The sequence below is a fragment of the Giraffa tippelskirchi genome, chromosome 13, assembly GCF_054371585.1.
Source record: "Giraffa tippelskirchi isolate mGirTip1 chromosome 13, T2T-mGirTip1v1.2.pri, whole genome shotgun sequence".
In the NCBI taxonomy this organism is placed as follows: Eukaryota; Metazoa; Chordata; class Mammalia; order Artiodactyla; family Giraffidae; genus Giraffa; species Giraffa tippelskirchi.
Genome location: NC_137287.1, coordinates 37,792,165 through 37,814,756, shown reverse-complemented (window position 1 = coordinate 37,814,756; position 22,592 = coordinate 37,792,165). Strand labels below are relative to the sequence as shown.

Below are 22,592 nucleotides of genomic sequence, written 5' to 3'. Positions count from 1 at the left end.
CACATGGCTTTTCCTGCCTCGAGGGAGCACAGATCTTCGCAGGAGTCGTTGGCAATACTTCCTCTGTTCAGAGGGGCCGAGCTGGCTGGGAGGGGAAAGGCAGGGGGTAGGGATACAGGCTGGATTCTGAGAGGGGCTGAGGCAGGCAGGTAGCTTCCCCCACCTCCACTTCCCCACCCAAAGAAACAACCTTCCTGGGGGCGCGAGGACCACCTCTGGGAGGATTGATGGTCTAACTCTGGGGCACCGGACAAGGAGTGACCCATCGAGGGCCAGAGAAGAGTGGCTCCCAGAGGTCCCTGTCAGATGGATGCCTTGGGTTCAGCTCAGAGCCGTTGTGGGCTTGGCAGGTGGGGGAGCAAGGGCACAGATCCACCTCCTCCCCAGGCCGGGGAAGTAGGGGGAAGTCAGCTTGGTTCTTGAGCTAAGGAACCTGATCTGACACCTTCCTGGGCCAGGCCCTCATCTCAGAGCTTTCCTTTGCCATGAGACCCAGAGCCAGATTGATCCTTCTGGACTCAGTCAGAAGCCAGGAGAGCTGGGTTCTGCTCCTTGACGTCTTCGTCACCGCCCATGCAGTTAGTATATAGGCTGCCCCTCACTGACTTGCACCCAACTCCTTCTCCCCGTAAAACGCAACAGGGAACGATACCTGCTCTGCCAACCTCTTCGGAGTATTTTAAACATGTTTAAAACACTCTATGGGGAATTCTTCAGCAGCCCAGCGGTTAGGACTTGGCTCTTTCACTGCCGTGGGTCCAAGTTCAGGTAATCAAGAGCCAGAAAGTTGGTACACAGCCAAAAAAAAAAAAAAGCATTTTACAAATGTCAAGTATAATAATAATAATAATTTCCTAGAAGAGCAAAGACGCCAGGTTGAATCCCAAGTTCACTGGCTGGGGCAAAACAGAACTGGCTTCGGACGAGAGCCACCCTGGCTCACTTGCACCCTACTCCTCTCAACCTCGTTTCTAAGGGGTCCGTCCGTGGGCCAGGTGAGGTCTTTCTGCCCTGGGTCCTTCTCCCCCTTTTCCAGCCGGAAGCAGCTCAGAGAGGAGCTATGGGTGTCCCTGCTCTCGGCAGTTCCTGCTGGCCTGGGACAGGAACCAGGCTGAGCTGCCGGCACTCCTGTGCCCGGACTTTGTCCTGCCGAGCCCCAGGCTAACTCCCGCGGTCACTGACTCCCACTTCCACACAGCTCCAACTCACTCAGCAACTTCCACGACATCTGTCCTCTGCCTCCCAGGCCCCTCCCGTCACTCCGAGGTGACCCTGCTTTTCACTCCAACGCAAAGGCGCGTGAGGGGTCTTGTTGGCATGAGGATGGGCAAAGGCCTTTCCCTGCTCTGGGAAATGGCAGCACAGTGGGAGACAGGCCACTTGGGGGGCCTGAGGGGCCTCACCACCATCCCTGTGACCAGTGAGCACAGGGAGCATCAAGCCCTTCGGGGGCAAATCAGACCTCGAGACACAGCTCTGGCTGCACCTAAGCTGATTGATAGTGGCTCCAGCTCCTGCTCAGCGGCACTCGACTCATCCTGCAATCAGAGCTTGGGTTGGCGGGGGGGGGCCTCGCACACCGGTCTGCATGGCCCAACCACAGCCGTCCCTTGGCCTTGGCACCGCCAGCAGCTCTGCCCCCTCAGCAGCCCCAGGCCCCCTCCCGCTGCTTGGGAGTGAGGCGTTATCCTTAGCAGATCCCACCTCCAGGGGCCCCCCAGCCCTAGGTCCACTCAGAGGAGACTTTGGAGGAAGGTCAAGCCAATGGGAGAAGCTGGGGCAGCAGCAACACGGGGGATACTCTACCCTGTGTGCTTGGCTCGTGGACCCTTCCAGAACAACTACTGCCCAGAGCCATGATGCCAGATCCTCCCACCTTCTCTCCTGAAGGGCTTCTCCAAATTTGACACTGACAGGTTCTACCTCTGAGTCCTTAGGTTCATGGCCCCCGACCTCATCTCATTGTTCAGCCTTAGGGTGCTTTTCCTATTACAACCCCGTTGAACTAGAAGGAAACTAAGGAATTCACTAACCCAGCCCTTTCATTTCACAGATGAGAAGACCGAGGCCCATAGACAGAAAAGAACCTGCCCATATGTTGCCAAGCCCCTTGGGGCAAAGCCAGATGTAAACGGATGGCTCCTAGGCTTCTAGCTCTGGCCTTTCAGGAAGGTTCCAAACGGCAATGGTGTCCTTGTCAACATGATATTTCCAACCCCTTACACCCAAGTCTCACCCCATCCCTGGGGCCTGGCATTCCTGGGATCACCCATCCGTTCCCCTATAAAGTGCAGACTCCCAGAAAGGGCCAGTGGAGGGCGCTGATATCAGGCTGGGCCCCCGAGCACAAATCTGGGTGGATATTTGGAGAAGGCCTGGGGTCACAGAGGAAGGGCAGAAGACCACCTCCCACCCACTGCTCCGTGAACTGCACCAACCCCCAAAGCCTCCAGAGTATTGATCATCTGGTAATGGATGGTTACCAGAGCAGGAAACCACCCGTTACCCTCAGTCATAGCTCCAGAGCTTGGACTCCATAGACAAAGACGTCCAGAACACCGAAGCTGCTCTCTAGTGGAACATTCTAGAAATCCACATCTCCTCTGGAAGCAGACTTGTTTCCCGTTTATAGCCTCAGACATGTGGCCACACTTCCCAGGAAGCCAGGTTCTGGGCTTCTCAGCCCTCTGGGGGCGGAGGGCTCCCTCTCAAGATCTCCCCACTCTGGGGAGGAAACATGAAGGCAGTTAAACCCAAGAGCAGCTTCCTTCTCACGTGAACCCAGTGTCACCGAGGACCCGGGTACTCCATCTCATCTCTTCAAACACTAAAACCCCAGACGGGGCTCTGACCGTGCAGGAACCTCCTCTTCCTCTGGTACCTGGTGGCCATGCAGAGGGCCAGGGCCGGTCACCAACTCCTTAGTTCTCGGGTCTCCCCTGGGGAAGGGAAGGTTAAGGCCAAGGGCAGGACAGAGGGCGGGACAAGAGCGAGTGGACATTCCGCACACACTGTCCCTGGGGTGACCCTTCCTGGTCATCGCTGCCAGCGCGACTCCACCAGACTGCACTTGAAGATCCAGCAGGCCGCCTGCCCAGGGGGCCGCCCACCCCCGCGGAACAAGGGTCCCAAGTCCCTGCACAAAACCTGAGCCTGGTCTTGTATTCCTTTCCTGAAGCTGCTGTAACAAAGCCCTACAACCTGGTGGCTAAAGCATCAGAAACGTATTCCCTCATGGTTCTGGGGCCAGAAGTCCAATATCAAGGTATCGAGGGGCCCTGGTTCCCCAAGGTTCTAGGAGTAGCACCTTCCTGTCTCCTCCAGCTCAGATGGCTCTCAACAGCCCTTGGCTCATCAGTGGGCATCTCCAGTCTTTCCCCCGTCACTCATGGCCTGCTCCCCGTGCCTCCATTCTGTGTCTCTCCTCCTCTTCCTCTCAGGACACCAGTCACATGAGCTAACTACATCTGCAACAAGCCTATTTCCAAAAGTGGCCATGCTCTGAGATGCCAAGGTTAGGATTTCGGCATATCTTTTTGGGAGACACGACCTAACCTGTGATGGGTCTGCCAACAGCCAGGCCACCACGCGCCCGAGACGCTTTCTGCTTCCCGCAGATCTGGCTGCAGGATTTCAGGTCAGCCTCCCCAACACCAGCCGGTTCCTCTCTCCCCGCTCCCCAGTGCTGCCTGGCTAATTCCAGCTCTGGCTTCAGACCTCAGCTTCAAGGCTGAACCCCTGGGACGCATCCCTGGACTTGGTACTGAGGGGCTTCTGCCCTGCGTCCCCACAGCACCTGTCAGCCAATGTGACAGCTTTTTTTTTTTTTTTTTGACTGCACCAGGTGTTAACTGCAGCATAAGGGATCTTTTGTTGCAGCATGTGAATCCTTAGTTGTGGCTTGCAGGGTCTATTTCCCTGACTAGGGATCAAACTAACACACCCTGCATAGGAAGATGAAGTCTCAACCACTGGACTAGCAGTGAAGAAGTCTGCTTTTTTAACGAGCACCCAGGTGATTCTCACACATGCTAGAATCTGAGAACCACTGTCCTTGGGCCTTGACCTTGGCAGTCAACTTATACACATCTTCCCAGGAACCTACTGGGTGCAAAGTGTGGACCAGGCCTGCCCCTTGCTCTGCATCCCAGCCAACAGCCCTTCTAAAATGATGCTGATGGTTGCCCATTTCGGTGAATACACTAAAAGCTATTGAATTGTGCACTTTAAATGGGCAAATTGTATTACATGTGAATTATTATATCTCAAGAAAGCTGTTTAAAAAATAAAGCATCTACAATTCTCCAAAACTTTAGTTGAACCTGTGGTCTACCTTCAAAATCTCTCCTCAATCTAACTGTTCCCCCCTAACAGCCCTGCCCCCCTGCCCCACCTCCCAGCAGTGCCGCCAGCCCTGGACCCAGGTAGGCAGGTACTGTCATCTCTCACCTGGATTATGGAACAGCCCCTCCCTGAGCCCCATGCCCTCCTCTGCACACACCCTCCGAGCCCTGTCCCCCATCACCCATTTCTGTCTCTTTGCTTTGCTCTTCTGGGAGCTCCAGGGCCCCCTTGCCTCCCTGTGCTGTCCTTTCTGCTGGGGATGCTCCCCTCACTGCCTGGCTATCTCCCATCCTCCCGAGTCCTGGCTCCTTGTCACCTTCTCTGTGAGGTCTCCCTGGCCACCCTGCTGAGGCTGCCTCCCAACCCACTGTCCCCTCTTTCCATCCTAGTCTCTCTTTCTCCACCGCACCTATAAAAGTCTAAGAGACTAGATAACTTACTTATCTGACTGCCTATCAGAGATTGTATGTCCCAGCACCTAGAACAGCCATTGGATGGATGGATGGGTGGACAGATGAATGGATGGATGGGTGGATGGGAAGAGAGGATAGGTGAATGGTGGCAAAATGTAAGGCCTTCCCACAAATAAGAAAGTTCAAAGTTCCAGAAGAGAGGAGTTCAGAACCAGGATTCAGAACCAGAAAAGCACCCATGGGTGGATGCACTTAACTGGCCTATTATTTTGTGATCAAAGGGTCCTAGGAGTAGCTGCCAATCTGGATTCCTGAATATAAAGATCCTCTCCTCAAAGACAGAGCAGATTATTGGAGGGAGCGGCAGGCAGGGAGAGAGACCTTGCGTCCTGGCAGCGGAGGCTCAGCGCCAGGCAGGGATGTGGACCCCAGGGGCTCACTGCAGGAGCTCCTGGGGCAAGGGGTAGGGCATTTGGGTGTAAACTGGATTCACTGGTGAGGATTTCTGGAAAGGGGAGGGGACTCTGGAGACTTGCCCCCAACCTCTTCGTCCCTCCAGAGCCAGGACAAACCACAGAGCTACAGCCACCAGCTTCCAGAGCTGGCTGACACCCCAGACTCTGGGTTGGGGACCCCTAACTCTGCCCTTAGGAGACATTGCAACTGGGGGCTCCTTCTGGCGAGGGGATCACAGGAGACTGAGGGGTGAACCCCTCATGGATGGCGGTGGAGGGTCACCCAGAAGTTCCTTCTGCACATGACGTCTGCGGAGTATTAGAAGGGCTGCCCATCCTGCTCCCGTCTGGCCACCCCCACAGCAGGAGACGGTGCAGAGCTGCACGCAGGCACTCCCGAGGGAGTTTGCTGGTTCTCAGTTCACTGCCTCTCTCCATCAGACGACGGGCTACCAGGAACACCAGACCCCCTGTCCTCCAGATGTGCCAATTCCAACTCTCTCTGTACCTGGGCACATGTGACCGACCACAGGGAGCTGGAAAATCCTCCCCACCGTCCTCCCCAGGACCACCGTTAGGCGAGACACTGCTCCTGGAATTCCCTATCCCAGGCCAGCTGTCCATCCATTCATTCGACACACTCATCCTGGGAGTATCCACAGAGCTCCATATTAGCCTTTGGGAACAATTGTGTGGGCCGTGGGGCCCGAGAGGGGACCAAGGAAACAGGTGTGACAACCTGGGAGAGAGATGAGAACTGTTCAGAGCCAGCAATGAGGGAACTTCCCTGGTGGTCCAGTGGGTAAGACGCTGTGCTCCCAAGGCAGGGGGTCCTGGGTTCGATCCCTGGTCAGGAAACAACGAGATCCTGAATGCCGCAACTAAGAGTTCCCATGCCGCAACTAAGAGTTCCCATGCCGCAACTAAGAGTTCCCATGCCACAACCAAAGATCCTGTGTGCTGCAGTGAAGACTGAAGACCCTGTGTGACCCAGCTAAGACCTGGTGCAGCTATTAATAAACAAATAAGTAAATATTAAAGAGAGAGACCGTTCTGTCTAGAATCTCAGGATGTGACATTATCTGGAAATAGGGTCTGTGCAGAGGTGATTAGTCAAGATAAGGTCATATGGGATAAGAGTGGGCCCTGAGTCCAAGACTGGTGTCCTTATAAGAAGGGGAGGAGACACACAAAGAAGAGGCCATGTGAGGACACAGGCAGAGATCAGAGAGATGCACACAGTAGCCAAGGAAGGCCTAGGCCTGCTGGACCTGCCAGAAGCTGGAAAAGGCAGGAAGGAATCTCGCCTGGAGCCTCAGAGGGAGCATGCCCTGCCCACCTCTCAACTTCGGACTTCCAGCCTGCCAACTGGGAGAAAATGAATTTCTGTTTTTTGATGTACACTACCATGTGTGGAGGGGCTTCTCTGGTGGCTCAGCAGTAAAGAAGCCACTTGCAATGCAGGAGATGCAGGAGACGCGGGTTCAATCCCTGGGTTGGGAAGATCCCCTGGAGGAGGGCATGGTAACCCATTCCAGAATTCTTGCCTGGAGAATCTCACAGACAGACGAGCCTGGCAGGCTACAGTCCATAGGGTCTGCAAAGAGTTGGATATGCCTGAAGCAACTTAGCACACACATGCACGCATGCACCATGTGTGAAATGGATAGCCGGTGAGAATTTGTAGTATGACTCAGGAAACTCAAACCGGGACTCTGTCGCAACCTGGAGGGCTGGGATGACGTGGGAGGTGGGAAGGAGGCTCAGGAGGGAGGGGACATATGTATACCTGTGGCTGATTCATGTTGATGTACGGCAGAAACCAGGACAATACTGCAAAGCAATTATCCTTCAATTAAAATAAATTCTCTCTTGTTTGAAGTCACTTAGTTTGAGGTCATTTGTTACAGCAGCCCAGGAAAATAATACACGAACCAACACGCGAGCCTGCCCTACGAAAGCCTCCCAGCCCCTCTGAGGCTACGCTGGTCGTGATCCCCAGCCCTGGGGCCCCGTCCCTGCTCCCACTTACTCTACAAGCTCTGGCCACTTATTTTTAGCCCCGATTACACCTGCCTTATATGGTTCTGTGCTCCTATCACCAACAGGGACGGCCTGCCCTTCCGGTCTATAAGCTCGTTGAAGACAGAATCCAAGGATATCCACAGCAACCAGAAGGGGCAGCTGTGCGGATGATGAGCTTCTTGGAGTCGCTCGCGTTTCATGATGTTCAAGGAAACCAGAGGCAGGTGTCAAACTACAGGAATACTGTCCGCAGCGAGAGCCTGTAATCGCTGTCACAGCCCTTCTAACCTTAAAAAGTATCTGAGATCGAAAAACATCCTAAGCATCCGATAGCCGCTTTCTTATTTTAGTCGCGTAACAACCCCATGCTGTAAATAGGGCGAGCATTATTCCACTCTATGGGCAGAGCCAACAGGTGGCGAGATGGTAGGGGGCTCGGTGGTGAACTGTGACGATGCCAGGGCTTGCTCTGTCCTCGAGTTTCAGAGTGCATGCCGCCCCCGCCCCTGGGAACCCTCGTGGGCAGCCTCAGGGGAGGGAGGTCTGGGTGGAGAGAACACCAGCCTAACTACCCATTCCAAAATGAAACTGAGGCAGGAAGAGACAGGAGAAAGAGGGAGATTCGTCGCCGGACTTCTGTTTCTGGGACCCCTGGGGCCCAGGCTTCATCTTCTGGGAGCCCTAGGCCAGGACAGGCTCCCCCAGGCCACTGCGAGAGCCACTGGTCTGATGTTTCCAGACCCCTTCCTAGGTCCCAAGGAGTGTTCCTGGTGTCTCCAACCTCCGTGATAAGCTAGAGAGATAAACAGTCTTCTACTGCCTGACCCTTGATTAATAAAGCGTAGGAGGAAGTTCGAGAAAAAGCAAGTAACCAGCAATGGCTGGAAGTGTCTCTGGGGGCGGGGGTGCAGGTATACAGGGTAGGCACCCATGGAATCAGAGGCACTTTGGGGACCTAGAGATCAAGGCAATGGCTTTGTGTTAACCTATTGCCATCTAGGGAAAACTCTATGGGAGGCAGCTGCGCTGGCCAAGGTCCTAACTGAATGGTCACTTGGAGGAGAACCAGGGGCCGCAGGTTTGGCAGCGGCCTGGAGGGCGGGGGCTCCCATACCCCAGGGCTCCCCCCGGCCTGGTTCTGGGCGGAGCTCCCGGTGCAACCCTCTTCCCCCAGGCCCCAAACTCCAGGCCAGACTTTGCCTGCACCTGTTTGAACTTAGAATGCAGTCCTTGCTCTAGAAGGATCCAAAAATATCTGAGAGGGAAGGGAAGGGGAGGAGCTCGCTGGAAGGGGAGGGGCTAGAGCATGCTGAGGGCTTAGGGAGACAGCGGCTTGGCTCAGCATTCAAGGCCCTTTCCAGTAGGCTCCAGCCCATCAGGGTGGTCTGGTCTCCCTGAACGGGATAGCCCCATGTTCTAGCCAGAGCTGCCCTCATCCCGTTCCTGCCAGCACCACGGTCCAAGCTTCCCCACTCCCGGCTCTGATTCCCCAGCTCCAGATGCTCCCCCAACCCACCCCATCTCTGCCTACATGAGTCATCTTCTCATTCATCAGACATTGCTAAGCACCTCCAGTGAGCCAAGCGCTGTGCTGCGCGTCGGTGATGGAGCGGTGAGCAAATTAAACGAACGCACAGCCCTGTCCTCTTGGAGCTGACAGCCAAGTGATCGTCCCCTTCTTCCCAGTGCAGCTGAAACCCTGCCTTTCCATGAGGCCAGATTTCCAGCCCTCCTCTGAACACCAAACAGGGCTACCCAGAGTGTTAGTTACATCTTTTTTCAGTGTGTGTCATTTCCTCAAATAGAAGGCAGCACCTGGGGACAGGGGCATAACCCGTTCCTGCCTGCACAGCATGGCCAGCTCGCACGTCACAATGGGCATGGCCTGGCCTCTGGGCTAGAGAGCTGGGCCTTTCCAATAGGGACCCCTGCCTGCCTAATCGTTCCTGCCTCGCTTCTTGAGCCCCCACCCTGTGCGATTACCCAGCCCTGCCCTTCCTTCCCTCTTCCTGCCGTGTCTGAATCCACGTTGCACCTTCATGCCTCTTGCTGATCACATACTGCCCATCACCCCGAATCATGTGTCCATCCTGATTCCCGACCCAGGGCCGCATTGCCTGTTTCTTTAGGGGGCTGTGCTGAACCCTCCTCCCCAGGGTTGGCCACACAGTCTGCACTTGTCTTGTGCCCTTGAGCACTCTGAGCTAACAGAGGACTAGAGGTCAAGGGCCCTCAAGGTTGTAGAAGACAAGGACCCCAAGGGCCAGAGGAGAAAAGCCTCTTCTCATCATTTAACAGCCTTGCCATGAACATGGGGAGCCTGCCCCACTGGGCCAATGTCCCACCCGAAATTCTTCTGGGTCCTGGTTTGGGAGCTGGACAGAGCAACAGCAACTGTGCCTTCCTATGGTCCTGACGACGTGGTCCCAGGAAGGACAGGCTCCTGGGGTGGCACCAGGCAGGAGCTGCCCGCCAGCCCCATGGTCTCATGGGCTTCAGAACCGGGCACACCCGCCACCAGCCTCGGGCTTCCCAGGCAGCTCAGCAGTAAGGAATCTGCCTGCCAGCGCAGGAGACCCAGGAGACACGGGTTCAATCCCTCAGTTGGGAAGATCTCCTAGAGGAGGAAATGGCAACCCACTTCATACACTTGCCTGGGAGACCCCATGGACAGAGGAACCAGACAGGACAGAGGAGACTGGTGGGCTATAGTCCTGGGGGTTGCAAAGACTCGGACATGACTCAGAGACTAAACACCACCACCAGTCTTCCCTCCACACCAGCGGGGAAGAGCTGGAGGGCAGAAGAGGCAGATGTTGTAGGCCCTGCCGGGGGTGTGAACGGTGGACCTAACAGCTCAGGCATTTTTAGAGCAGATTCCACTGCCCTAGCCCCTTACCCTGAGGATGGGCAACTCAGGAAAGGCTGACCTGGAGGTCTCTGAGGGGACAAGGAAGTGACAGGGGCAGGCTTGTGCCCACGCCGGAGGGGTGCCTGAGACCTTGACTCTAAACAAATTCGTCTTCACATCTGGAGATGGATGAGGCTGAAACCAAATGGGACGGGATGTCCCTGAGCCCCAAGAAAGATACATCACAGGTGACACAGACCAGGAAACAGATGTCTCCAGAAACTCAGTGCAAATGAAAACGGACCCTTCCCATTACCGAGTTATACCACCCTCTTTACCTCCTGCTGAAGACAGCAAGGCTGGGGGTGAGCAACAGAGTGGGTTTTTTAACCACAGAGCAAGTCCTACAGCTGTGGCCACCAGGGCTCCAGTCCACTCCCTCCCTCCCTCCTATAGGGTCAGGTAGAGGAAGCCCTGCTCTACAGCTCAGGACTGGGGACTATCTATTGCCTCAACGCTGTGATTAGGGACTTAGGGTAAGATCTTGCCCACCAAAGCAATGAGAAATTCCACGTTAGAGATGCATTACTTGAGCTAAAATCTTCTGACTCCTTTCAAACAAAAAGTGACTTGGGAAAGTGACAGTTTAAGTGTTGAGCCGTTAGCCCTTGCTGGAATGAGTTTCAGGGCATGTCTCATGAGGACAAAGCAGGGCCAGTGTCCGGGGAGAGAAGGGAAACTCCAAGGAGAAAAGGAAATGGACAGGGCAGAGGCAAGCGTCTGAAGCCACGTGTCTGAATCCAGAAGGCCCCTGAGAAGGCAGGTGAGGAAGATGGGGGGCCTCTGAGGGCCCTGGCCGCCTAGAGCAGATCCTGAATTCCCTCAGCCCAAAATGAGTCTTGCTGATGGGCCAGGGAGCTGCAGAGGGAGGCCTTACAGCCACCTGGAAAACACCCAGAGGAAACCTGAGCCCGGCTGCCTCTGGGCCCTGTGCCCTGCACCGTGCCCTGCGCCAGCTTCCACCAAAGTAATGGCCCCTGCAGAGCCGAACATAGTGCTTCCCGGGAGCAGGTCGGTGCGCGTCTATAGAATGAACACCTTGGGACAGAGCTTGGGGTCGGGTTTTGCCCCCTTCTCTGCAGCACCTGAAGGCTCGAGAGGGCTGGTTCACCAACAGCGAGAGACCAACGTTTGCTGTGACGAAAATGCTGATTCACTGTCCACCTCCTGGCCTTACCTCAGCTGGACTAGAGGCCAGGCTCTGGTCTGGGCCCTGCTGTTTGATCCCACGCATCTCAGGACAACCGGCCTCCTTTTCTACCTCAAGGGGTTCTTGGTCAGCTCTGTCTGGTTCTTCCCCTCCATGGCCCTCACCCTGCTCTATAGCAATCCCCTGTTGTAGACCAGGATCCTCACTTCCTCGTTGAGCTCCCTGGTGGGCACAGGCACTGCTGAGTGAACCTCGAGTGTGCGGGGGGGTCCCTCTGAGGTCCCCCCTCAAGCCCCCTCAGACCTGTCCACCTCGCTCTCAAACTCTGACGTCCACCCCATGCCCCAGTTCATCAGACCTTCCCGCTCCTCTGCATCCTCCCCATTGGCCCAGGAACACACCACCTCCTCTGCAGACTCAGCCGCCCCACCTCCTCTCACCATCCTCTAGATCTCCTAGACTTAATATTGAAAATCTCTCCCTGTGAACATGCCTCCGTGTCCTCAATGAGTGACCGGTCCGCAGCCTCCTGACGTCCAAGCCAACGCCTCACCTTCCCCGGCCTCTCCGCGGGACTCATAGCCTCTGCAGGAAGCACCCTGTCCTCCGCTGCCAGGTCACGCCTCTGCCTGGATCTCATCCGATCTTCCTGAAATCCATTTATCTTCTTCCTCTTCCTACTCCCCGGGGACTGGTCCTGGACTCTCTTCTTTTTCTCTCCCTGCAGCTGCATCCTCAGTGATATCACAGCCTCGCCCTCATCTTTACCCAAACGAGCCTCATTTCTGGATCCCCAGACCCGACCCTCCTCCTAAGCTAACCATCTGCCTCCAGGCGTTCCCCCGGGACCCAGAATTCATAATGATTTCAGGTGACCTTTTAAAATCGGTTCTTTTATGATCCTGGTCTCTTATTTTTCCGGCAAGGTGCTGCCTGCTGTGACCGACACAAAACCCTCGGGGGCTCCTTCCCGCCCAGCTTGCCAGGCTGAGGGGTCCAGCAAATTGTTCCCCAGCATCAATCTGGGGGGGCCTGCAGTGGGGCCTGCCCTCTGGTCCATCCCTCTCCCTCGCCAGAGTACACATCATCCCAGCTCGGTCTACTCCTCCCTGCAAACAACTGCCAGACGCAGTTTTCCAAACCACCCCCCAACCCCTTGGTTACCTGCCACCCACAGAGCCAAAGGCCCCTCCTCATCCCAGCTTCCCTCACACTCTGGCCCCAACCCAGCCTCCCGGACTCCCCACAACCCCCACCTCACCATTCCTCCCTGTGACCCTCTTGGGTCTCGCCTGAGCCCCACCCTCCCTGATGCATGAATGTGCTCATCCCTGCTTTTCCTCGGCATTCTCTTCTGAACCCTACACTTCTCAAGGCCCATCTCAGACAGTCCCTCACCTGGAAGACGTTTCCTGATCCACTCAGACCCACTTCCGTCCACCCAACCCCGTTTACCGGTACTTCCCTGAGGATACGCGTGTGTCTTCTTTGTGTGTGCACAGCCACAAGGGGGAGGTTGCCCTGTCTCCCCCAGCCCCGGACTATAAGCATGCCAAGGACAGAATGCCTATCCGCGGTCCCTCAGCACCACACCTGTGAACCAGCAGGTACACACTAGATCCAGGATGAATTAAGGAAGGTGTTTGAGAAGCGCTTTGCATCCTCGAGCAGTATTTAAATGGAAGGGATGGTGAGTCTGGCTTTAGATTGGATTTGGAGTAGAGGGGTGCACCCCATAGCAGCAGACCCCAACCATCCTCCCCCAGCCACTCCCCTCCTTCCAGGCCAAAAGGCATCTTATCCATGCCCTGTCCTGATCCCTCAGGCCAAGTCAATGGAAGAACGATCGTCTTCCTCCTGAGTCCACAGGGATCAGGCTCCCTCCTGGCCACCACAGCTGAGCAAGCGCCGAAAGGCCAGGTGGATGCAGCCAGCCTCACCGGACCCCACCTCTGGTCCAGGATTCCAGCTCTGGCCCTTGAGCTAGCTGTGTGAGCTTCACCGCCACACCCACGTGGGAGGCAAAGCCCGCATTTCCCAAACTGCAGTTTCACAGGCCACCAGGCTCGGTGCCCACATCGGGGGGCTGCATCCACTGAGCAGATCCAGACTAGTGCCTCATGCACCCGATGTGGGAACTGGTGGACCACCTGCTCCCCACGGCTCGTCCGGTGGCACCAAGCCAGGAGCTGGGGACCTCGCTGGGGACACAGCTTGCAGCAGAGGGGGGACATGCTGAAGAGGCTTCTGGGGTCTACTCCCTCCCCAGGAAACCCCAGCTCGTGACCTTCTCTCTGAGCCCTCCCCACGGTTGGATCATCGCACCTGGGCTACCCTGCTGAGGGGCTGTGAAAACCACTTCCTTCTGGGTGGGAGAGGAAATGTCACAAAGGGGTTCCTGAGAGAACCCCATTGTTCTTGGAGGGACTTAGGAGCCCCAACACGCACCAACCTCTCGCCATTGGGATGGCAGGGTGGGGCCAGAGCAGACAGGGTGAGTTTGCAAACCAGGGCTGGGCTGGAGGAAGCAGAGGAGCAGACTCAGACCCCCTGTCTTCCCTCAATCTCTGCCTCGAGCAGGTAACAGGAAGCAAGGCTGTCCTGAATTCAGCCTAACCAACACCAGCAGTTTAAGCCCAAAGAAATGTTTTCCCAGCAGCCCCATTCCCACATGCTCTCTGGGGAGTCAAAGTTCGAAGGCATTGGTCTTGCCCTGTATCCCAAGGCAGCCATGCGTGGGCCCACACCCACAGGCAGAGGAACTGGGGTGTCCAAGGAGGACTGCAGAGAGAGAGGGGCCAAAGGAGGCCAGGAACTCCCGGGTGGGCTGAGACTGGCCCGGCGTGCCTACCGCTGACTCCCTGTCTGATCTTGACCATGGTTTTTTCCTCTGGCTTTTGCTCCCTCACCTGGACCATGAGCAGACTGAGTAAACCCTCTCAGGGCTGTTTTCCTCTGTCCTCGAGCAGGCTTGACCCCAGGCCAGGTCCCCAAGACAAAGAGGAGGATGCTGGCGGTTACAAAGGACTGGGGCGGATTGGGGGTCGGGGAGGCTGTGGAGCCCATCATCCTGGTGCAGAGGACCACGGGAGCAAGGAGGGCAAACGACAAGGAAGGGCGGCTCTGCAGGGTCCCCCCAGAAAGCAGGAAGACAGGTTAGAAAGAAGGCTGTGCTTGCCACCAGGGAGGGGTGAGCGACACGGGGCTGGAAAGGAGGATTCAGCACGGGGGTGGGAAGTTCAGGAGCAAAGCTGTGCCTGTGGGCATGGTGGCACTTAGTGGTAGCATATTCTACAGGCAAGTCAACCAGGAGAAAGGATTGTCACTACGGGGTGGGGGAAGCCACTCACGGAATCCCCTACCCCAGATTGCAGGAGGAAGCCGTCTGGGGTTTACAATCTGCAACTGGGGGTTAGGAAGCCCACCACTGTGAAGAACGCACAGCACAAGCTGTGAGCAGCGGGGAGGAGCGCAGGGACCCCGCACACGAGTGGCCAGGCTGAGGCCGAAGGGGGCACACACCGCAGAGTCCAGGAAGGAAAGGACTGCAAAGAAAGGATCTTTGCAGAAAGCACCTGCCTGCCTCCTTTCCCAACGGCGAGGTCCCCCAACAGGACCTGTGGGACATTACAGATGTCCAGTTCCCTTGGTGGGAGGAAAGATAAAGGATGTCCCTAAAAGGCTAAAAGTTCCTGGGGCGGCGGCATGGAGGCCACGGAGCTGGCAGCTGGGGCTGGGCGGAGCAGGCGAGAGGGCGGCAGTGGCTCCCGGGCACGGGCTCCGATTACATGGCTGTTTCCATACTTAGCTGCCTGACAGCCGCTTGGAATCCTCGCCACCCCGGCCACTGCAGCCCCACGGAGCCCAAATTAAACTCAAGGGCAGACAAGGGCAGGCCCAGCGGCACATGCGAGGCCGGAGCCCCCCATCTCAGTGTCTAGCCCCCGAGGGACTGGCTTCTGCTCCTGCCTGCCACGGGCTCCCCTGTCTGGGTCTAAGACCTCAAGAAAGAGAACCCTCAAGGCCCCACGGCCCCCAGGGCAGATAAAGCCTACAATCATCATGAAAAGGCAAAGTGGGACTCCTGGACTCCTGGGGGGTCCCCAGGGCACTTCTGAAGCATCTTGGAGGGGCACTCAGCCCCAGGAGTCTCGGGAACAGAGGTGGCAAAATGCTCTGGTACCCCCTCCACACCTATAAATAGCCCCCACACTGTAACCGGAGCCACCGCCTCCACCACACAAAGTGCCGAGATGTCACAGGAAAACCACGGCACGCGGGCCCCAGCCCCCTTTCAGTGAAGGCCCCGGCCTAGCCCAGCTCCACGCCAGACTGGGTCCTGGCCCTCCTCTGAACTGTGCCCAATTTGGTTTCCAGCTCTTCGCTCCAATCCCTCCCCAAAATGAGCCCTCCTCTGTCCCATTGTTCCCAAGCCATGACCCTCCATCCGCCGCCCTCACTCATGCAAAGCCAGGCACCCCTCCATCTCCATGAGGTGGGAGGGTCAACTCAATGACCTCCAGGGTTTCCCTCCACCTCCAAGAGCAGGGTCCTCTGTCAGCCTGGGAGGCTCCAGTCCTGACTCTTGGGGTCTTCTTCCCCTACCATCTACCGGCTGGCCTTTCTCCCCGCCCCCTGCTCAGGCCGTGCATCTGCCTGCACCTCTCAGGTCATGGCTTCCGCTCCCTCTGGCCTCCTCCCCACGAGCCCCCTGACTGCTCTCAGGTCTCCGCACCCAATGCCTTTTCAGTGAGACCAGCCGGGAGGAAAAGGGCTGCCATCAGCTCCAGGAGCCACGGAGGCCTGATTCTCCGCCCACCACCCGAGCTCCCCCACCCCACAGGAAACAGAAAACCTTGGGGGCGCGTGGGGTCACCGGCTGGCCCGGCCAACCGGCTGGGGGTCGTACCTGCTTGTCCTGGGAGCAGGAGCGAGGCCACGAAGCAGCAGAGCAGGACCAGCGCCCTCATGGTGACTGCCAAGAGAGCCCAGCTGCTCCAGGCCTCTATTTATAGGGCAGGTGGCAGCGGGGGCGGGCGGCAGGGTCACACAGTCACCAGGGCAACTGGGCGGACGTGATGGGCAAGCGGCGCGGACCCCGGAGGCCACGGAGGCTGCTCTGCGCCTGGCGCCAGCTTCCGCGGGGAAGGCAGGGCCCGGCTGACTCCTCTCCCGCGGCAGCCCAAGGGTCACGTGACAGGGGTCGCAGGGTGCGCGGGAGTGGGGGTGTATAGCAGAGAAAAAGTGGGGTGTCCTTTTGGGTCACGTCTGGGAGTCAGGGATCAAGTCTTCTCAGCATCTGCAGTCATGTGAGCTGAAGTCCGTGGGAGCAGTGACTTTCACACGCCTCGGCTTTGTGGACCAAGGGCCTATTAGACGACAGCCACGGACACACATGTGAGCCCCTCTCCGAAGGTCAGGAGGGTAGAGCCTTGATGGTCAGTTGAGGAAAGCCCGCAACATCTGACCTTTGAGGTCAATGGTGAGGAGCCTCGGCTTCCCTCGCCTCTGGAAGAGACAGAATGCTGACGGGAAAAGGTACATCGGATGCTGTGTGGTCGGGCACAGCCTGGAGGGATCGGTCCCTGTCCAGCAGCGCTTCTGCAACACACTACTTGACGCACTCTTCCTGGGGGCACATGACGGCTCCCTGAAAGCCAGCTCTAGAAGGGGTGACGTTGGCTGGTCCTGCTGGGGACAGTGTCCCTGTGGGGGTGACCGTTGGCCGTGGGGAAAAGGATGAAAGTCTGGTTGGCATCTTTCACGCACTTCCCATTTAAAATGGTTTTATGAGACACAATGGCCACATAGCAAACAATGTATTCAAAGTGTACAATTCGATATATTTTCACACACTTACACAACCACAATCAAAATGACAAACGGATTCCCCCCTCTTGAATTTTCCTCATGTTAGTTACAGTCCCTCCCTCTTACCCCCTCCTACCCCTCCCCAAGGCTTCCCAGGTGGCGCTAGTGGTAAAGAACACGCCTGCCAGTGCAGGAGATGTAACAGACACAGGTTCAATCCCTGGGTTGGGAAGATCCCCTGGAGGAGGGCACGGCAACCCACTCCAGCATTCTTGCCTGGAGAATCCTACAGGACAGAGGAGGCTGGTGGGCTACAGTCTATTGGGTCGCAAAGAATCAGACATGACTAAAGTGACTTAGCACGCATGTCTGCCTACCCCTTCCTAGGCAACCACTAATCTGCTTCCTGCCACTATACATTAGTTTGCATTTTCTAGATTTTTATATAAATGGAATCATCCCATCTGCATTTTTTTTTATCTGGCTTCTTTCACATAGTATAATGATACTGAGACATTTTCACGTTGTGGCACATATGAACAGTTTACTCCTTTTGATTCTGAGTTGTATTGCATGGCCTGGATGGACCCCAATTTGTTATCCATCACCTGTTGAGAGACTTTGGTTTTTAAAGCTGCTATAAACATCTATATACAATTCATTACGACAAACACTTTCATTTCTCTTGGGTAAATACTTAGGAGTTGGGCTTTGCTGGCGGTCCAGTGGTTAAGACTCCAGGCTTCTACCTCAGGGGGTACGGTTCGATCCCTGGTCAGGGAACTAAGATCCCACATGCCGCACAGTGCAGCAAAAAAAATTTTTTTGGATTCTTTTCCATTATATGTTATCACAAGAGATTGAGCACAGTTCCCTATGCTATATAGTAGGTCCTTGGTGGTTATCTACTTTATATATAGTAGTGTGTATATGTTCATCTCAAACTCTTAATTCACTCCTCTTCACCTTAACTTTTTTCTAAGATGATCGTACCGTTTTATAGTCCCACCACCAGTTACTCCACGTCCTTACCAACATTTGGTATGGTCTGTTTTTCAAATTTTAGTTATTCTTATAGGTGTGTAGTGATATCACACTGTAGTTTTAGTTTGCAACTTCCTAACAACTAATGATATTAACCATGTTCCTGTGTATGTATCTGTCATCCACTTCTTTGGTGCATCTTTGATAAAGTGCCTGTTCAAATATTTCCCCATTTTTTATGTATTCTGGAGACAATCTTTTATCAGATACGTCATTAGTAAATATTTCCTATCCAGTCTGTGGCTTATCTTTTCATTTATAGGTGTATTTCAAAGGGCAGAAATTCTTAATTTTTATAAAGTCCAATTGATCAATGTGTTATTTTATGAATTACACCTTTGGTGTCATACTTAAGAACTCTTTGCCTAAACCAAAGTCATAAAGATTTTTTCCTGTTTTCTCCAGAAGTACAGTAATTTCAGGTTTTATATTTAGATCTATAATCCATTTTCTGCTTTTTTTTTAATATGTTGCAAGACTGGACCAAAATTTAGATTTTAACAAATGGACATCCAGTTGTTCCAGCACTGTTAAAAGGACTTTCCTGAAGTGTGAAAGTGTTAGTCACTTAGTCATGTCTGACTCTTTGCAACCTCATGGACTGTAGCCCGCCAAACTCCTCTGTCCATGGGATTCTCCAGGCAAGAATACTGCAGTGGGTTGGCATTCACTTCTCCAGGGGATCTTCCCGACCCAGGGATCAAACTCAGGTCTCCCACACTGCAGGCAGATTCTTTACCATCTTATTGACCCTGTATTGCCTTTGCATCTTTTTTTAAAAAAATCAACTGACTATGTATGTGGACACCTTGGTGGTCCCATAGTTAGAACTCCACACTTCCATTTCAAGGGGCACAAGTTCCATCGCTGGTCAGTGAACTAGGATCTCACATGTCAAACAGCTTGGACCAAAAAAAAATTTATTTTAAAAATTTACCATATATGTAAGAATCTATTTCTGGACTATATCCTGTTCCACTGAGCTACGTGTCTGTCCTTTCACTAATACCTCATTATCTTGATCACCATGGCTTCCCAATAAATCTTGAAAATAGGTAGCATGAATCTTCCAACTTTGATATTCTTTTTTAAAGTCATTTTGACTATTCTACATGAATTTGGAGATCAGCCTATCAATTGTTTTTTAAAAGTCTTCTTGGAGTTCAACTGAATTATGATGAATCTGTAGATGAGTTTGAAGAGAACTGATGAGGTATCAGTTGCAATGGGTTATTTTGTGTGTCAACCTGACTAGGTCATGACAACCAATTGCTGGTCAAACAACAGTGTAGATATTGCTGTGCAAGTATTTTTCAGACGTGCTTAACATTTAAATCTGCAGTCTTGGACTTCCCACTTCCCTGGTGGTCCAATGGTCAAGAATCCACCTGACAAGGCAGGAGACATGGGTTCGATCCCCGGTCTGGGGAACATTCCACATGCTGAGGGGAAACTAAGCCCATGCCCAACTACTGAGCCCGCATGCCCTAGAGCCTGTGCTCTGCAACTAGAGAAGCCACCTCAATGAGAAGCCTGCTCACTGCAACTAGAGTTTCCCCCACTCGCTGCAAGTAGAGAAAGCCCACACACAGCAATGAACACCCAACACAGCCAAAAATAAATTAATTAATAATTTAAAAATAATTAAATCTGCAACCTGAGTCAAGCAGATCACCCTCTCTAATGTGAGTGGGCCTAACACAATCAGTCAATGGCCTTAAGCAACAAGACTGAGGTCTGGCGATCGGGAGGGAGTTCTCCCTTCAGACTGCGATGTCCACGCACCTGACTTCCAGCTGCTGCCTCCCCCGTGGATTTCTGATTTTCTGGCCCACACAACCTCCCTCTGTAAACACAGATCCCATTGGCTGTTTCTCAGGAGACCCCGACTGACACACCAGCATTAAGTCTTCCAACCCGTGTTCATGGCTGGGGAGCTGGCGGGGGGGCCTCCTTGTGAGGGAGGAGGCCTCACTCGATCACGGGTGAGAAAAGGACGTCTGAGCCAAGGAGGTGCCCGCTCCACCGGGGACTTCGAGGGATGGGAAGTGGACGTCACCAACTTACAGAGGAGCCCATGGCTCTGGGCTGAAGGGACTTGTTCAGGGTCACCAGCTAGGAAAAGAGCTGCTGGGCCTGAGCCCGGATCTGCCCGCCTCACAAACCCGGTGCTTCTCCCATTAACCAAGTGAATAGCATCCATGGTGGGGGGAAAGGGGTTAGCATGTCAGGGAAGGGGTGGAAGGAGGGGGGGGTGGCACGTGGGGAACAGAGAGAGGGTCAGAGAAACCACAGGAACCCAAGCCAAGCAGAAGGGAGGGTGAGCCCAGCTCTGCTTAAAGGGTTGACTGCGTCTGATTTAAAGATGCCCTGTTTGTGCTCAAACAGGTCCTTGTACACCCAGCCAATGACTCACCACAGCCAAAAGGTGAAAAAAGCCCAAGTATCCATCAGCAGATGAATGAATAAACCGAATGTGGTCCATCCATACAATGGGATATTATTTAGTCATTTAAAAAAAAAGAAGAAATACTAAGGTATGCTACAACATGTGGCTAAACCTTGAAAATGCTATGCAAAGTTAAACAAAAGTCACAAAAGGACAGCATGTTAGTTTGCTAGGATTGCTGTAACAAAATACCACAGACTGGGGGCTTAAACGACAGTTTATTTTCTCACTGTTCTAGGGGCTGGAAGTCTGAGATTAAGGTGTCAGCAGATTTCATTTCTTCTAGAGTAGCCCTCATCAAGAGGACCTTCCCATTTACCTCAGGAGTTAGAGACTGTCTTCCTTGGAAGGAACCAAATTCCCACCATCCTCCCTATAATAACCCTCACAGAGATCTCTGCTTGAACACCTCCAGTGACAGAGAGTACTACCAGAAGGTACTGACTCTGCTGTTCTGAATGCAAGGTGAGGCCCAAACCAGCCACAGTGCTCCAGACCTCCCCACTGCCATTCCACCTTCTCGCAGGAAGCCAGGCACACGCACCATGAGGTCCTCCGGAGAATGGAGACCGCCCCTCCCCTGATCTTAAACAAGCAGACCCCACTAATCCTCAGAGCCTGTCCACCCCACACAATTCCTTCTCCCTACAAGGGAACAGGCTGTCTTCAATTCTCTTTCCCCGTTTTCAGAGCATCCTTTCTATCTGCCTCAGATAGGCAAGAGGCGATGTGGGAGGGACGACTAATCTCTGGAATGTGTGCAGCACTCGCACACAGGCTTCTCCAATCGCTGTGCGGTTTCCTCTTGAACTTGATCCTGAGGCTGCCATGGAGACAGGCCGCACCCGCGGGAACCTGTGACCTAGGCCCCCTAATTCAGGAAACCCTGCAGCTGTCACTCCTAGCTCCTTTTCAACACCAGGGGTGTGGTGGGGGGACAGCCGGTTCGGGGAGCTCATTCCTTCCTACGGCTGCCGGATTCAGGGCTCATCCTGCCCCCCAGCCCCCAGTCCTACCCCTCCTCTCAGCCAGCACATGCTCGTGTCAATCAACACCAAAACCTGCAACTCAGCAGGGCAAGAGAAGAAAGGGGACCAAGGCAGGGGATGGCACTGACCCCATGCCCCAGCCCAGGACTTGCAGGGCAAGGGAGGGCATGCAGAATTCCAGACAGAGGGGGAAAGACAAAGGCCACAAGGAAGGCAGCCTGCAGGAGAGCACAGAGAGGCAGCCGGGTGAAGAAGGGATTGTGGAATGGGTCCAGGAGGGGCAGGGGCAGGCAGGGGAGAGCCAGAGACAAAATCTGAGGCTAAGGACAACTTGGCCAGCCAGCCCCAAGAGGTGGCTGGAGGATTTGCATGGGCTTTACATACTGGTCTGAGGTCAGTTAACCAACCGCTAAGGAGGCCAAGGTCACAGGGAGTCCTCTCCCTCTTTCTGCCCTATCTAAGCCCTTCAACATCTCACAGAACTAGGGAGGCAAATGTTCTGCTGCCAGACATCCCCAAACCAGGGCACAAGCAGCATTTATCATAACCCACCCTGTCCCAGAAAAGCATACAAATGGCTCCCAAATATCCATAAAGTACACCAAGAAAACAAGAATGGGAAGTAACAGGAGATGAAAACAGGCACACGAAATGGAGCCATGCGTAAGGCTGATACAAAAGCAAACGGCAGTGCATACGTAAACCCTCACATGTGTGTAACTTGATCACTTGCCAAATCACAGTGTCCTTAAAATAAGAACAAACCAACTGTTCTGGAGAAGTGAAATTATTTCTGCTGCTGAGACTCGACAGGAATTTCTTCTGAGGATCTTCACAAAGCAGACATGGTGCAATGTCACAATCCTTGAGATCAGAGCAGACATACATTTCCCATAAGATTTAATTCCTAACGAAGACCTTAAAATAGGGTGGGGGAGGCCTCTAGGAACCAAGAATGCCTAGTCCCCTCCCAAAGAAACCACCACAAAAGAGAGTCCATG

The 22,592-nt window shown here is 54.3% G+C and overlaps 1 protein-coding gene across 6 annotated transcripts in view; it reads right to left on the bottom strand.

The window, feature by feature from the left end:
- The window catches only part of SRL (sarcalumenin), a 37,176-nt gene extending 20,895 nt beyond the window's left edge, over positions 1-16,281 (bottom strand). For 5 of the 6 annotated variants that reach the window (XM_081554912.1, XM_081554907.1, XM_081554908.1 and 2 more), the window contains exon 1: positions 16,208-16,281. Coding sequence is in view for 4 of the 6 variants with exons in the window: in XM_081554907.1 (XP_081411033.1) it covers positions 16,208-16,268 (61 nt within the window). In the remaining 2 variants the exon portion in view is untranslated. Of the gene's footprint in view, positions 1-652; positions 748-16,207 lie in introns of all 6 variants that reach the window. The other variant, XM_081554911.1, reaches the window with a different exon arrangement.
- Between the last annotated feature and the right edge of the window lie 6,311 nt (positions 16,282-22,592).